At 41.0% G+C, this 17,114-nt stretch overlaps 2 protein-coding genes across 2 annotated transcripts in view; both read left to right on the top strand.

Annotated features, from left to right (window-relative positions):
- The window catches only part of ADAMTS19 (ADAM metallopeptidase with thrombospondin type 1 motif 19), a 150,592-nt gene extending 148,023 nt beyond the window's left edge, over nucleotides 1–2,569 (top strand). The window contains exon 23 of the mRNA XM_075020924.1: nucleotides 1,329–2,569. Within this exon, the coding sequence (XP_074877025.1) occupies nucleotides 1,329–1,480 (152 nt within the window). The 3' untranslated portion in view covers nucleotides 1,481–2,569. The remainder of the gene's footprint in view (nucleotides 1–1,328) is intronic.
- Nucleotides 2,570–8,162: 5,593 nt separating this feature from the next.
- Nucleotides 8,163–16,898, top strand: MINAR2 (membrane integral NOTCH2 associated receptor 2). Its single transcript, XM_075020912.1, has 3 exons — nucleotides 8,163–8,381; nucleotides 15,657–15,902; nucleotides 16,719–16,898. The coding sequence occupies exons 1-3, from the start codon at nucleotides 8,217–8,219 to the stop codon at nucleotides 16,896–16,898; spliced, it is 591 nt and encodes a 196-aa protein (XP_074877013.1). The 5' UTR covers nucleotides 8,163–8,216.
- Nucleotides 16,899–17,114: the final 216 nt, after the last annotated feature.

Here is a 17,114-nt window from a genome sequence, read left to right as displayed (position 1 = left end):
GCTTCTGCATCTGAATGTTTATGAGTGCTAGAGAGAGCTGAGTAGTTACAACAACCGTGGGAGGAGGTAGAGTAAACCAAACAGTAGCTTTTCAGGCTGTGTGATGTCTTTGTCATTTCAGAATGTTTCTGAGGAAGAATTTGGTAGTCAGGGATTCCCACAATTAGAAAGCAGCAACAGACTACTAATAGAGCAACCTGAATAACTGGGTGAAGATAAGATATGAAAGATGTGATGGTAAGGATTAGTAGCCTGACTTTGACATGGAGGAGGGAAGACCCATTGGAGTTATTAAAAAGAGAGTGATGTAGTCAGACCAATGTACTGGAAGACAATTTAAAAAACAAACAAACAAACAACAAACATCTTGAGTGTACTTGGAGAGGAGGGGAAAAGGTCAGGAAGGTAAGAAATGCACAGTGTTTGTGCACTTGAGAGGCCTAAAATGTGGCCTGGACAAGTGTATTTGCCAACACACCAACTGTCATTGTTTCCATACTGTAAGTTTCATTTTTCTAGATAAAATGGATTTGCATTATGAAATGTACCACGGGACTTGCTAACTGTAGAGTGCCTCATAGCGTGGAATCTGCAGTGTTCAAGCTAGCAAGACATAATTCTGTTCCTTTGAACAGAGAAGCCAAACAAAACTAAAGGTCTAGTAGATTATTTCACTTAGAGGGAAAGATGATGTAAGACATCATGTAGTTTTGTTCAGTTTCCATTCATTGACAGCATGGCACAAAGTCTTGATTTCTTGAGCAAAAGCAGATCAGAACACCAGCAGCAGTCTCGATGCCTTAATTCCTACAGTTCCCCACCTGCCTCTGATTAAAAAAAATCCCCTTATAGGTGTCATTGAGAACCCCATTCTGGTATTATTCAAGCTGAGGCTTCCTGTTTTTCCAGTAGCAGCTTCTGTCTCAGACGGAGGGCAGTTTCAGCACAAGCAGCTGCTTCGTGTGGCTTTGCTGGAGCTGGCTCTGCAGCCCTCACATAGCCCTGGCCCCAGCCCCAGCCCACCTCTGTGTAGGACAGAAGGATGGGCTTCACTCTCTCATGAGGAGACAGCTGCATGACATTAAACCAATTAGTTTCAATGCAACTTAATCCAATTCATAAATTAACCTGGCCTTAAAAAATTGTAATGTTGAAAATATTGATGGCAGGAGGATTTTTTTTTGCCTTTCTTTTGTTGAGTATCTACATCTATTCTCCTTTCTCTTCCCCAGATACACTTCAGGTGTCCTTGTCACCTTTGCTACCTGATTCGTCACTAATAAATGTAACAGTAATGTATTTTTGACTCTGTTGTTGTTGTTTCACAGCTGCTTTAACATTCAAGTGCCTGGGAGACCAGTGGCCTGTGTACTGCAGGGTGATAAGAGAGAAGAACCTCTGTCAAGACATGAGGTGGTATCAGCGGTGCTGTGAGACGTGCAGGGACTTTTATGCGCAAAAAATGCAACAAAAGAGTTGACCTCTGTCAGGCTGGCTGGCTCTCAGCTCTTTGCAATCTTTTTATTTATAAACACACACACACACACACACGTACACACACACGCACGCTTCTTCAGACCAAATATTATCAGATTACATGTAATTTAATCAAATTAATTTATTTTTGCCCGCCAGACATCCTTAATTGTTTCAGTTAGACAGCCAACTTGTTTTATCCTCTGACATTTTCATAATTAATTTTTATATGAACAATTTTGGATACATTTATCAGAATTTTTAAAAAATAGTAACTAGTATTTTAAATGTTTATTTTCTGTAGGGTCGTCTCTCTGTTGCCAAAAAAAGTCATGTTATCTTGAATTTATTTTAATTTAGCTGAATAGTTTTGTTGTATATGGAAATAAAGCCCTTTTTAATTTTATTATAATTTTGGCATTCAGAGGCAGAATGATCTTGTGTATTTTGCAACAGATATTGAGGTGAGTAAGCTAACTATTGAACAGGTTATTACAGAATGTATTGTGAAATCAGTTCATTTGATTTAGAAACATACTGAAGGGGATAATCTACTGTAACTTATAACATATTATAAACAAGAAAATTAAAATAGCTAGGGATTTTGATCATTCTCATGGACACATACTTGAACACAAGTATTGAATCAATGAAACACTGTAGAGATTTACACTGAATCACTGTTGCACTGTTTGAGGTAGTGTAGAGAAACGCAGTCCTAGAACTTGTACCATCCTATGAATCCACGTCTGTACTGTTTTAACATGTCACTTGATTTTAAACGTTTTGAGAGAAAAAAACCCATGCCCCTCTATACCTTTTTGTGTCCTCTTGCAGATTTACAAATGGAAGAGTCTTTCCTCCTGCCACTTGTATGAATTAATCTGTTAAACACTTTCAGTTCTCTGTTGATGATTTAGAAAATAGCTTTGTACTACTCTAGTTTTATCTTTGTTTTATGAAAAAGTCTTTATAAAAATGAAATGTTTTACAGTTTTGTGAAACGTTATGAAACAGCTAAAATTTTCCTTATGAGAAAATATTGTACATGATTCACATGATTTTTACATTTTCAATAAAAAGTAAAGCTTCTCTTGTTATTTGCATTTTTCCTCTTTTGGGCATCTGTGTCTGTGTCACAGTTTAACCCCAGCCAGCAGCGAAGCACCACACAGCCACTCAGTCACTTCCCCCCCACCCAAGTGGGATGGGGGAGAGAATCAGAAAAAAAAGTAAAACTCATGCATTGAGATAAGAAGTTTAATAAAACAGAAAGGAAGAAAATAATAATTATTATAATAATAAAATGACAGTAATAACAAAAGGATTGACATATACAAAGCAAGTGATGCACAACGCAATTGCTCACCACTTGCCAACCCATGCCTGGTTAGTTCCCAAGCAGCGATCCGCCCCCCAGGCCAACTCCCCCCAGTTTATATACTGGGCATGACATCACATGGTATGGAATACCCCGTTGGCCAGTTTGGGTCAGCTGTCCTGGCTGTGTCCCCTCCCAACTCCTTGTGCCCCTCCAGCCTTCTTGCTGGCTGGGCATGAGAAACTGAAAAATCCTTGATTTAGTATAAACACTACTCAGCAGCAACTGAAAGCATCAGCGTGTTATCAACATTCTTCTCATACTAGATCCAAAACATAACACTATACCAGCTACTAGAAAGAAAATTAACTCTATTCCAGCTGAAACCAAGACAATCTGGTAGCTGAATCCATTGAGCCCTGCATCGCAGCAGGTACAGCTACAGGAGTCCCTACAACAAATGCCTCCTGCCTCTTGACTTAGGCACCTTTCTGCAGCTGCAGACAGACATGCCACTCTGTGAGTCTTGATACATGGAAAGTTGGGTATAACAGAGTAATATTCAGTGGAGAAGCTATTCATCTCAGTGAGTTCTATAACCACTTTTATCTCAGTGAGTTCTATAACCACTGAACTTGTCAAGGGGAGAGGGGTAGGTCATCTGCCTCCATTTTGTGATGCAAGCCTTTAGGCATGCTCTGAAAATATGTACAAGAGCAAACCTTGAAGGCGAGACAGATGGAGAAATGAGTCTGAAAGGCATCATATTTTCTACTCAAAGCAAAAAGGGAATGCATCTTTATTTGAGTGATTGTTCCTCTTAATTCTCTGCAAAGAGTCTACTGTATACATGTGACGTAGATATCCACACAATTTAGTAAACTGAGGCCCCCAATCAGGACTGTGATTCTGCCAAGGAAGAATACTTTGCTGCAGTCTTCATTCCCTTTGAAATCAACGTCTGTGCTTTCAAATAGCTGTACTGTCAAAACCTTTGGTTTGGCATCTTAACTGCTGTGCATTCAAAAACTGCACCTTTAATGATGTGCTAATGTATGATTTTTAAATTAAGTATCTTCTGGTTTTAAAAAGTAAAGAAAAATAAATGAGATAATGGAATGTGATTTATATTTTGTACAATTAAAAAGTTTCAATGCACAGAAAACTCAGTTGCTCTTGGGCATAACTCCTCAATGTCTCAGATACACATTTGAAAGTCCAATAGAATTGCTCTATTTGGCAGGTGAAAGTGTGCCTGCCCTGCAGAGCTCTGCCTCAGCCCTGGGTGACAGCGGGCAGCCCCTTGCAGCAGTGTTCAGGGAAGCAATAGCTTTCTGCTCTCATAGACACTTCCACCCGAGTTCACTCACATTTTGGATCTGGTCTTTCTTTTTCAGCAACAATCCCTCTGCGTTAATACATTTTCCTTCCACCCTGATGAATATGTAAAATTTCAAGTAATGAATCTCAAACCACTCTTAAGTTCAGCTGACTAGTAAAAATGAAACTCACTCCAGCTCATAAGGGCTAGAGTAGGCCTCTCTGCTAATTAAATCCCACTTAGACTCTATTTTGTTGGATTAAGCGGGATTTAAGTGGTGCACAGGGTTTGTACTAGGCTACTATGCAGTGGGCTTACTTCTTCCCAGATACATGCTGGCTTGCTACAGTAGTGATCAAAAGTTACAATAATTACCACTTCTCATACCTTTCTTAAAGAAAAGGAATACCTGGATTTTAATTGCATTGTCATTTATTCTGGAAGGAATTTGCTGCTTTGTTCTGGAGGGTGTGGTTTAGGTTTTGGGTTCTTTGAGGTTTTTTTACATTCAGTTTTCATTGTCATCTTCAGTGACAGAGAAGCAGCCATTTCTTTATTCTAAAAATACTAAAAATGGAAAGCTTGCCTGCATGAGGAGACCAGTGGAGGCCCTAAAGCCTAGCAGGTCAATGGTAAACAGAAAATTAACAGTGCTCAGAAAGAGTTTGAAGAGCTCTGCAGAAAAGATGCTCAAACTAACGTTGAAAGCGACTTGAAATATATCGAAAGCAGGAAGCCAGCTAGGGAGTTAGTGGGACCATCTGATAACACAAGTGTTAAAGGGACATTCAAGGATGACAGAGCTATGAAAGGAAAGTTCAGTGCATTATTTGCATTGGCCTTTCCAGTGGAAGTGTTGCAGGGGTTCTTGTACTTTGCATGTTTCTTATCACAGAGATGTCAGAGAAGCTGGATCAAGTTGAAGGAAATATACAAGAATGTAAGACCAAATAGGTATGTTAGATGCTTACAGGTATCTAGGGTGGCACTCCTGAGATTCCTGGAAGAACGCAATTGGCAAGTTACAGAACTGCTTGCCATGGTACGTAAGCTGTTGTTTTAAACAGCCACTCTGCCAGAGGACTGGCGGACTGCCGTGTAATTCCTGCCTGTGGAAAAGGGGTTTTTTAGGAGATCCTTTGAACTACAGGCTAGGGAGTCTTGAGTTCCTTTTCAGGTGCTGTAATAGCCAATAAAAAAGAATAAGATCCCTGGGCACCTGGATGAGCATGGGTTGTTGGGAGAGAGTCAGCACAGCTTCAGTTGTGTCCTGAGCAAGGAGAATCTAGTGGACATAGAAGTCTCCAACAAGGTTCCACGTTACAGGATATTCAAGAACCTACATTCACACAGGACTACAGGAGCAATCTTTATAAGCTGCTTAAAGGATTGGAAGCAAAATGGTCATCTTTTGGGACGGAGAGGAGTCAGCAGTATGATTTCCCAAGGAATGATGCTGGATTTAGTTTTTTTAAAAATTTTCCTCAATGGCATGAGTAAGAGAGTAAAAACTGAGATCTCCAGCTCTGCAGGTGACATTAAGCTCTTCTGGTTAACTAACTGTTGCCTCACTTGGCAAGAAACTCACAAGGCTGAGTGATTAAGCAAGACATTAGCCAATAAACTTTGATGTGGGTAAATGTAAGGTAGTATAGCTATGGAAAATAGCCTGAACTATTCCTACAAGATATGGAACTTGCAACTGGCAGTCCCAGAGGTCAGTGGTTACTGTAGTCTGAATTTATTAGCTCTATGAGAATAGCAGGAAAAAAAGCCAAAAACTGATGGATGTTGTCAGAAAAGAGGGCATCGTTTTTCCCATTTTTGGAACTGTGGTGTACCCACAGCTTGAGTGTTGCATTCATTTATAGTTGCTGTGTTCTCGTGAACAATGTAGTGGAATTACACTGTAACACATTATAAAAGGCAAATAAATGAGCAAGGGGATAGACCAGGTGGTTTATGAGATGAGACTGAAAAAGTTGATTACTTCAGATTGGAGATGAAGAGGCTGATGTGAGCATGGTCAAGGTTTAAAAAATCCTAAAGGTGATGGATAAGCTGCACATGAAGCTCTTGTTCTTAAAATCCTGCAGTACAACAAAGAGGGTGTCCTTGATAAAACTAGTATGGAAATTAGTTTAAGACACATAAATGTAAGCACTTAAGACAGGTGGTCATGAAGTTCTGAAGCTTGCTTCTAGGGGAGGTAGCAGAAGATTTGAAAAGCAATTAGACAAATTCATGGACAAAAAGTCCATAAATAGATCATAACTAAGGCCTGGGAAGAGACACTGTAGCACAAAAAATTGTGTGGCTTCAGGGGGAGTAAAAGGAGAACAAACAGCAGAAAGTAGCCAGGTGTACACAGTCTCCCTGAAGAGCATCTCTTCTCACCTTTTTCAAACACAGTGATAGAACCTGGGCTCAGGGGGTCTAACCTAGTGAGATAGTTTTTATGTTCTTATATCCTGTCTAATGAAATGAAATAGTGTCAGTAAGGAAATTCACACAGACACACACCACATCGTATGCTACAGTAGCATGGAAGGATCCTGTGTTCAGAGAGATGCTGGAAAGGGTATATGTGTTTAAGACGGAAGGCATGGTTGTATATACCCAGTTATTTTAGAACAAAATATATTACTGTCTCAGTTCTGCACAGGCAAAAGAGGGACTACATGTCATGGTAAGTCTAAAACAGCAGCTTCATGGTAGTCCCTCAGGGTACATTGTAGAGGTGTGTTAGTGTTTCAGGGCTTCATTACACTGGGGAGAAACAGTTCTAAATGCAGCAGCAGGTTCCCCACAAGCATGCACGTCCACTCAGAAACACAGTCACTATTGTCTCTTTCATGGCTGCTTACAAATGCTGTCAGACAGATTAATAATTTTTAACAGATAAATAATCACAAATAAATACATATAAGAAAAATCATAAGCTTCCTAAGTAAATAAGGGCTTTAACTTACATCTATATCAAAGTTTTCATTTATTACATTAGGATCTCACATTAGTAACATTTAAAAAATTAGTTCATTGGGTTTATTTTCTTTCTACATTTCAGCAATCTTCTGTAAGGAAAATAGATTGGTCTGATTCTGTGGTCTAAGTAGAAGTCTAAAATTTTTCTGATGCCCTAATTCTCAGCACTAATTTGATCCAAAATAGGTTTTCCTGGATTTCAAACAATGAACTTTCAAATACATATCCTCCATGGTAGTGTCATCAAAAATGGAATATATCTTAGAAAAACAGAAAGGTTTGAAAAAAAAAAGTTAAAATAAAAATGAGGAGACCACTTTTGCTGGTTGTAAGTAATGGTCATGATGAGAAGGGGAATTTCATTAGCTGAAAGTCAAAAGAACTTAAGAGTTATAAAATGATGATGAAAATATCAAGTCTCAAAATAAAATAATAGAAGTGAAGGGATTGAGACTATGCCATTCAAGACAGTAAGAGTTTTTTCCATTCACTTGAACAGGAGCAGAATCAATTTCTGAAAACTTCTGTTATCAATTACTTGAAAAAATCTATTATTTCCCAGGGCTAAGAAGAATTTACTGTGAAAGATATACCTGAACCTAAAGAAGTGCATGTCATAGCCGTCGTGGTAAATGGTACCGACCCACACAGCACAATGGAGCCTCTTAGTACTGCCACAGAAAAGGAGGACTTGCTTTGCACTGGGAGCTGCTTCTAATTTTCTGGGAAAAAAAGCTTACTTTGAAGTATTGTAAGCTTGACATTTTTGGCAGGTCACTTGAGGAAGTGCTGGTATGCATTTAAGTGTCTCATGCATCTACTCACTGGTACTCTGTTAGCTTTAATGAGCACATATGTATCTATCAAAATAGACCTTGAACTTAGAAAACTTAAGCTAGGCACTTACAGAAACATGTCCTGTCTGCTCTGCCGCTTCTAAACAATCTTCTATCATTGGTAGATGATATAAGTGAGCCTGACACCAAACAGGGGTCAGATACAGTTTCAGGAAACTGTCGTATCCTTCTTCACGTCATTAATAATAGAAGGAGTGTGCACAGCCAGGAAGCAGAAGCTGGGGCTGTTTTCGTTATTACTCTACAGGACAGAAACATGGACTTCTCCGTTTTGCCAAACAACAACCATCCTGACAAATTCCTGCAACTGGAGGTGAAGTCTTTAGTGAAAAACTCTGCCTTTCTACAAGCCAGCTTGGCAAAATTTCCAGAGGCAGCTTTACCTGGAGTGCAGCGGTGGCACAACAGGGTCTATTTACAGGTAAGGTCTAAAAGAAGCTGGCATTTTTCCTGATTTCTCTACCTCATTTTTGTGATCAGGAAACAAATGACATGAGGTTGAGACTCCAGCTGTGGATTCAGCTTCCTGCATCTCTGAATCTGCATCACTAATATCCCTGCAAGTTTTCCCATTGACTTCAGTGAGGATCAGGCTCCAAGAGAAACGTTACTCTCTTCAGGGCAGTCCGCTGACTTTTTTTCAGTACATTAGGCTTTCGACTGCTCAATGTAACATTTTCATAGCATTTCCCAGAAAGTCTACTGATGTCAAATACTGATAAATTTTACTAAAGGGGCAAATGGAATGTGCTCTGAAGGAATAAGAAAAAAACTCAGACTTAAATCTGAAAGCCAGGTCATATCCTTCAAACTCGATGAAAAGGCACATCACAGAGAGTGTTAGAGACTCTTCCCAGTGTCTTGCAAGCTTATATATGTCTACACAGTTCACCACAGCTTCCTCTTTATTTTGCCTTGTTTCTCTCATTCTACTTTGACCTTCCTGTTATCCTGAAAGACAGCTGTTGAAAGTGTGAAACACACTGACTGTATTAATCCAGGTCATTATACAGAGGTAGCAGCAGTTTCTTGGTAAAAAAATGTAAATGTGCTCTGCCTAGTAGAGGCCCTGGAGCCAGCGGCGGCGAAGTTCACGTCTGGATCAGCAGCAGTACAGCTGCATCAGCTCACACCTTTCTGGGCCCCACTTGCTGCTCCACAGTGCTCCTTCCCTGCTGCCTGGGGAGCCCCTCGTCTTTCCCCACCCCTAGCACGAGCAAAAGCTCCAAGGTCTGGTTCTTGTCAAGGGATGGAGACACACACAAGCGTTTGGGGGGTGGATGTGATGAAGGGTCTGCATCCTGAGGATCCTTAAGGTGGGGGTCCAATTCCCCCCGGGGAATGAGGAGTGGGAGCCGAAAACACATCAACCTGCGGGAGGGGAGGGAAGGGAAAGATCCTTGAAGTCTCCCACAGCTACTTCCAGTTTGCACTTCTCCTCTTCCAGACATTTCTTCCCATCAGCTCCCCAAAACCCTCCGCGCCCTCCCAGAGTCCATTCCAGTCCTCACCCATGTGCAAAAGTCCTCCCCCTCCTGACACCCGCTTCCATGACCCCCCCCTTACCTCCCCTGGCCTCTTCCCCACCCCAGACACCCTTCCCTCTGCCTACCCCAACGCCTCCAGCCGCCTTGGCTGGTATTGTATAATCTTTGCTGGTGATTACCCAGGGAGAGCTGGGAGGAGGGGACACATGGTCGCCCATCGCAAAGAGCCCTAACCAAGGGAAGGAGCCTGCGGGATCCCAAACAATGGGGTATGGTGCAATGCTGGCCTTGGTCCCCACCCCACCTAAGGCCCTCTTTTGTGCAGGAGGGAGGCAGCCACACACAGAGCCTCCTCCGCAGCAGGGATCCTTCTCCCCATTGTTGTTAAACAGAACGCACTGTCACTGAGCCAGGGCTGCAGAGCTGCGGGAGGATTAAAAACGTGTGGGGAGCCCTGTGCTTTTTCGACTTGTGCTTTGCCCTTCACCACCAGCAAGAGGGTTTTCCTGGAACTCTGTTCCCAGCCCCGGGATGGCCATTTCAAAGGAAACGTCTGCGCTCACCATGTCTCCAGAAATGCATTTTTCTATGCATTGGTTTATAAATGTTAAACCTAGGGCACAACCTATACTTTTAAGTGTAGTTATTAGTGAATTCAAGCTGTCCAGATAAAATTAATTGTGTCTTACTCTCTCTCCCTTATGAGCTCACCTCCTTTCTTCCCTTTTGCTGACAATCAAATAAAGGGAAAAGAACTGATGAGTTCCAGATATTAGAATAAACACGATGGCACAGTGGAGAACTAGTGGCGGAAAAGTAATGTGTTTTGCTTTAAGATGAGAGAGCTAATGGGGTTAAGGGTTAGTTAATTCAGAAACGGAAACGAGGCAGGGGGGGAGGGAGGAGAATTCATTTCAGAACATATGTGTGTGACCTACAGACTCCCAAAGTCATTAAACCTTGAGAGAAATTCATTTTTTTTTAAGAACTATTCCTACTCAGGGCTCCCCGTGTAAAGTGACTTCTCAGTGGCGTGTTTGTGGTCTCTTCCAGTCCTTTATTACGAGATCACTTAAATTCAAGTGCACTTAAGTGTTTATGTGTTTTCTCCACCTCTAAGTTTTTAAATTTATTTCCATTATAAAAAGCAGCTTGACATAATGACAATTCTATTACTGACCAAAAAATTGCTGCTCTTTCTCCTTACTTTCCTCTTCTGTATCAGGCAAACTGAAAAGCCACCCTACTTAGTGTATATTTTCATCATCTACTTTGAATAAAACAAAGCATAAAGCAGTCCAGGAATCTTGGCCCTTCCTTGTAAAAAGCAGCATGAAAAGCACAGACTGTTTCTCTTGCAAATGGCTAGCTACTGACCGCTTTCTGATTGCCCTTAAAATTTCCAGTCCTGCTGGACTGTCTGCCCAGCAATATGTTTTAATGCTCAGCATACACCAGATGATTAATCTCCTATATATATGCTCCTGATAGCCAGGGTGCATTTCTCCCCTGTAGTTTACCTAGTCATTTTCTGCAATTCTCTGACTTCTTTTTCCTTCTTGGATTTCCATTTTTTTCCTCTTTCTGGACATGATACTTCTTCTCACGCTGCTCTTGCTAGGGAATTAGCAACTCTGAACAAATTTTAGCCTACAGGTATTAGAGTTATCATGCTACCTGCACTCCTAACCCCTGCTGGTCTCTCCTCTGAGCTAACGCCTATGTCCTGCCTTTACTTGTTTCTCAGTGTACCAGGACAAGAGATATTTTTTTCTACCTGTAAGTTCAGTGCTGGGTTACAGTCACTTGCTTGTCCCCTGGCTCCCCTGGCTCATACTTCTGTTACGTACTTCCACTCTTTCCCTTATTCTTCCCTAGACACCTGAAACTGGCCACAATCAGAGCCAGCTACAAGGTTGGCAGGAGCTTTGGTCTGACACCCTACAGAAGTTCTTATGTAATGCGCTCGCAACCCTGCAGAACTCTGTTACCAATGACAGATAAAACAGCTTTCTTTAAGTAAATAATTCATTACGAGGACAGAAGTACTCTCAGTTGTGGCACAATCAAAATAGTTTGTATGAATGCCTACTCTTCTCTAAACATTCCTGTCACTTCAGCTTAAGTGTTTATAACCATCTACTGATCTCCTTCCTATCCATGTCAGGTGGCTTCCCAGGTTGCTTTGTAGTACCTGATGCTGCCTTATGTCTCTGACAAGCAATTCTGATCCCCTTTTGTTCCTTCGATAAGAAAACTTGCATTCTCAGGAATCCTTGATATAATCTGACTTTCAGGTCTGCTTTCCTATCCTCTGTTCCTCCTTGCCTTCCTGATTGCTTTTCCATGGCATCCCCTATGACATCAGATTTGTTCAGAAAATTCTAAAGAGCTAATATTTTTTTATCCTGATAAATGAGCTTTTTTTATTGCCCAAATGCCTAGCAATACCTACACAGTTGTTACAACAGGGATTCTTGTGTTACTACCTAGGAGCTTTTTGTCTGTTAAACATTTTGACTATCCTAGAAACAGGTCCTGCATCAGAAAAATGCCTTTCCAAGTGCTGGGAGAGTCCTCCAGGGTGGGTTACAAGGCTTTTGCACAACAGTCTTAAACAAATTGCATGCAAATACAATAATCACCTTGCTACCCACTTTCATTACGATCGAGGAGGCTGTTACAAAACAAATCCTGCAGTATCTGGTGGCCCTAAGTTTCTTAAAGACTCCCCTTGATTAAAACTTTCAGGCATAGCTGCCCATCAACAGCATTTGTCACTTTCATTATCTCCCCCAGCAGCAGCTGGAGACCATGGCTGGCCATGAGACAAGAGGAACTAACTTTCTTTAGAGGGGGGAGTAAAGAAAAATTTGGCTTCCAGGAAGCAAATGCCCTTCATTTTGTAGGTGTCTCTTTCACCTCTTCTTGCAGGTGGGTGGACTTGAGACCAAGGCCTAACCTTAACTGTTGATGTCCTGGTTTTGGTGGGCTATTACCTTGATGTCTCATATGACAGACTGAGGAAAGAATGGTTAGACTCTCAGGTTGTTTCAGTGCTAACAACAGTGACAACAGCAGGAACAAAAGGATGAAGTCAAGACAAAAATTAGATAAAAATGTTTCTTAGCATTATAGATTAATTTATGATTTTTAATTATATATATTGTAATGTACCTATATGCATAATTTGCATAATGAAAGAATCAGCAAGAAAAACCTGTGGAGTAAGCACATTTTGACCCAGGGATGGAACTTACATTGACTGTCTATAGATCTTAGGCTTTTTACAGAATCTTCTTTTTGTACATGCCAGCTCTCTGGGTCTGTCAAAGAGGGACAAACTGTTCTCAGTGAAACCCGAGTTATAAACTGTAACAGCTTTCTCGCTCATGAGCTATATGTAGATCAAACAGTTATGTGTTCACAGAGTTGAGCATTTTTCATCTTGTTAAAAGAGCATTTCGTCAACACATTTCATCTAGTTTCTCAGAGTTCTTCATAACTATTGCTGCTTTGAGTATTTGCTGTTCCTTTCTTCTGTTCAGTGAATAGTAACATAATTGCCTCTGATTTGATCTGTTCCACCCTCATTCACACTGGTCTCTTAGACATAGTGTATATCCTATAAATTCTGTAACACATATGGATACCTAAATTCACAGTACTTTCCTCTTTCTTTGAACATTTGCTTCATGAATCAGAATCAAAACCATAGAAGTCTCTGAAAACTGTTTTGACTCTTAAAAGAGAAAACATTCATTTTTTGCTAGAATTAATACTAGCAGGCATATTTTTATTATCTAATCTCCTTCTGTTTCTCTGCTTCTATAAATGCATATGTTTCATGCAATGTTCTTCATATTTCTTGGACTTAAACCTTTTTTTTTTTTTTTTTTGGATGTGCTTCAAGCTTCTGTCCTTCCTTTTCCCTAACTAGTCTCTAGGACATATCTACTGCAGAAGTTTCACAACCAAGCATTTGCCTGCAATCAAGAGTATTCTCCCAATTAGCTTGGCACTTCAATGGCTGTTCTCTAAAACTTCTGCAAACTACCTCCTACCTCAGATTCCAGTCCAGCTGTCATGGTAAAACCCCATTGCCCCTCCCATCCTATTCCTCCTCCACCTCTGCTCCAGGCTACCACATTCTCCTATTCTCATGCCCATGAAAAGGAAGGTACTCTAGACAAAAGGGGCAAAAATTGTGCCACAAAGCACTCTCTTTATGAACAAATTTTGCATTGTGCCATCTGTTCCAAGTTTTGGAGCATTTTATTTAAAACAGCTTTAGAAATTACTGTCAAGTTGCATTCTTTTCACAACATTTTAGCCTAGGGAGACCAAGCGTCCCTGGTGAGACAGTTTGTGTTCTTCAACAAAATGTTCTCCAAGTTCAACTATCTAGCAAGCCTAAGGGAAGCATCATTAAGGTCAATGACAAATTTTAAGTAAGAAATGAAATGAAATTAAATGAAATAATAAAATAAAATAAAATGCAGTCAGAAAGAAATGACAGTTAAAAACACCAGCTTAGCTGAAATCTGGCCGGTACAACCCAGAGGGCTTCAGTGCCAGCTCTAACTGCAATGCAAAGAGTAATATTGCCAGGAGACATGTCAAGGCTAAGGAATGACATATGGAAATTATGAACTAATAGAGGGACTGGGAGGGCACTGAGTATCCACCCACCTACTAATGGTAATTATTGATGGGAAACATGCTTACTCACTTGTGCACGATTTAGTGATAAGAATGCCAGCATGATGCTTCCTGCTAGGGTTTCGTAGAAAGGCTGTTGTTTTCTCTTCTCCACCTTTCCTTTCTGAAGGAATCTAGTCCTCCCACTTCCTTCTACACCTGCCTGCCCCAGTACACGTGTCTATGCATGTGCACAGGCACTGAGGCATAAAGTAGGTGATGACATGTAGCAGCTGGCTTCCACTGAAAGCGGATTCACCAGCCCACAAAGGGGGCTGAAAATTACTCAAGCAGAAGAAGCCAACAGTTTGCTGTCAGCTTAGGGACCTGCACTGGCTGATGTGGGATCTGAGCAGCGCCCAGAGCCAGTATGCAGGAGGAGGTGGGCTCCCACCAGAAAGATGGAAGGAGAAACAGGATGTGCCCCTAGCAGGAGCAAGCCCCTTGTCTCAACATAAAGTTCCTAAGGACAAAGGCGCTAATGGGGAGGTGGTGTTTGCTAATAAGGAAAGTGGAATTTGCACTGTGATGTCTCTGTAGAAGCAGTCCTGAGACACAGGAGAGGTGTTAGCATGATGCAAGGGCTCTGCCAGAAACAGGTCTGTTGGGAAGTTGATGCACCACCAGAACCACAGATCGGTGACAGATTAATTCAAAGTCTCGGGGACCGAAGGTAGTGGTGAACGCAAATGTTGAACAGCTTGGATTGGACAGTCTGATTGCATTCCTCCATGCAACAACAGATCAGAAAATACAGTAACTACCATCTTACCAGTTCCTGAAGAGGCTCTTAGTGCCGTGTTAAGCAGCAGCTTGTGAGTTCTCCAAAAATATGATCCCGCCAGGGTTGTTCATCCTCCTCCCTTGCCAGCCCCCTGTTCTAAAAGGTACAATTTAATGATTATTGTTGCTGGGAGACTGCTCAAATATTTAATTACTTTTGAGTTCTGGCAGTGGCCGAATTAAAGGACTCTCTCTCGGTTGAATGAAGGGCCTCTTTGACATCCTGACATGGGTCTAGCATTCAGCAGTGCCAGCAGAACTGCGAATCACACCCCTGCTCTCAGAGGTGCAGCTCCAGTCAAGGCAGTCACTTACACACTGTCACCCCTGTGCTTCATTCTGCTTTGTCCTCACAGCTCTGCTTCTGCATCATACGCCCGTGGCTTTCATCAGAACTGCATCTTCTACCACAGTGTTCCATAGCACTGTTTTGCTAAAGCAGAAGCTTTCTTTCAGCAGGCATTATCATGTCAGTTCACATTTGCAAAAGAGTTTTATGTTCAGAATGTACCCACATGCTTTCCCCAGAAGGAAGAAATCTGTCGAGAGTGAACAGTCAGACTCCCTTACTGCACTGTAGATGTTTGCCAGAACAAGAAAAAATTGTTGCAAGTGTAGTTTTAAAAATTATTCTGTTCTATTACAGAGGATAATTCTGGAAGGGAGCCTGCATTGTAGGTAAATGAAGATGAAAGCCAACTTCTGATCTAACTTGTGCCTTACAGAGAGAAAAAAGAAATGTCACTGAGCTGCCAGGCTTAGACTCTAACGGGGTCAGTCAAGAAATGATAGACAAAGCTCTCGGGAAACACATTACACCCATCACCCTGAAATCCACAATCAAAAGCAATCCCTTGTATAGTGATATCGAGGTGGATGATGACTGGGAGGAGAAGAAAAAGAGCCCTTCCTGGACCGTGCAAGACTATGACAGACACTCACTGCACTCTAACTTGGCCAGCCACATAAAGGTAATGAGCTGTTATGTTGCATTTGAGCAAAGTGAATTGCTTTGAGCTGTGTGGTGTGCGCATGAACCACTGTGCTTTTTTTTTGGGGGGGTCAGATTCCAGAAGTAAATATGGACATATTTGCTGCTGCAGACATGAGACTAATATGAGTCTGATCAGGAAAAGAAGTCTATGTATCAGGTTAGACTCCAGGAATTTCAGTTCTGCAGACCGTGACCTCTGTGACTAAAGAAAGTCTTAAACTGCAACACCCCGCAACTCAGCTTCCCTGTTTATATAGGGAAGAACTATAAATGAGGCACTTAAATACTATATGCCCACATTAATGATGTTCATAACATTATTCTGTTATCAAATAACGCAGGTTTTCTCAGCCTCATCCACACTATGCAGGATCCTGTCTACCTGTGGATTGGCACAAATCACTTTTAGCGTTACTTTTGTGAGTTTTTTTACTGCTGTTCCTTTTTTTTTTTTTTTTTTTGAAAGGAACTCAGATCTGCATTTATAAATTGACATATCTTCTTGAGAAAACAATATGGTTTCTTCTGGTTTTTTTTAATCTCACTTCAATGGCTGGTGTCCTACATTTGGTTCCTGGCTAAAAAGTGTGGTTTTAATTTTCCCCAGTGGAACATTTGCAGCATCTGGCAAGTAGCACAACCTATGTTCAAGTGAAAGTTTCTTGCATTTGTGTTGTGATGCCTTAAATTCATTAATCACTATCTGATGATAGCTAGAATACTTCTGGCTATATTCTGATGACTTTATGTGCAAGAGAAAGCAACTGAGTTAATTTTCTGGTTTTTCTTTTAGGAAAATCCTAATGATCTACAGTTCTGGATGGGGGATATTTATACACCTGGGTATGATACCTTATTAAAAAAGAAAGAGAGAGAAAAAAAGCATTCCAAATGTTGCCGAATAATCCTGCTCATGGTACTAGCTCTTTGCATCCTGATTACCATAGTCACACTCAGCATTTTACTTACTTAGTACAGCCAAATGATGTTGATGGGAATTTTTTCAATAAATATTTTTACTAGGCTATTCCCCTCCCTTGTTTTATTTGAATTCCAATTTTTTGTCACAATTGGTTTGACATCACTATTTTACAATGTTCCTGTGCAGCATAAAGAATTGATCCTGAAAAGAGACAAATCCTCTGAGCACAGCAGAATGTCTCCTTATGGGTATAATTAAAAAAGTAAA

Source organism: Buteo buteo, chromosome Z (assembly GCF_964188355.1).
Source record: "Buteo buteo chromosome Z, bButBut1.hap1.1, whole genome shotgun sequence".
Lineage (NCBI taxonomy): Eukaryota > Metazoa > Chordata > Aves > Accipitriformes > Accipitridae > Buteo > Buteo buteo.
This window is presented reverse-complemented; position numbering and strand designations above follow the sequence as displayed.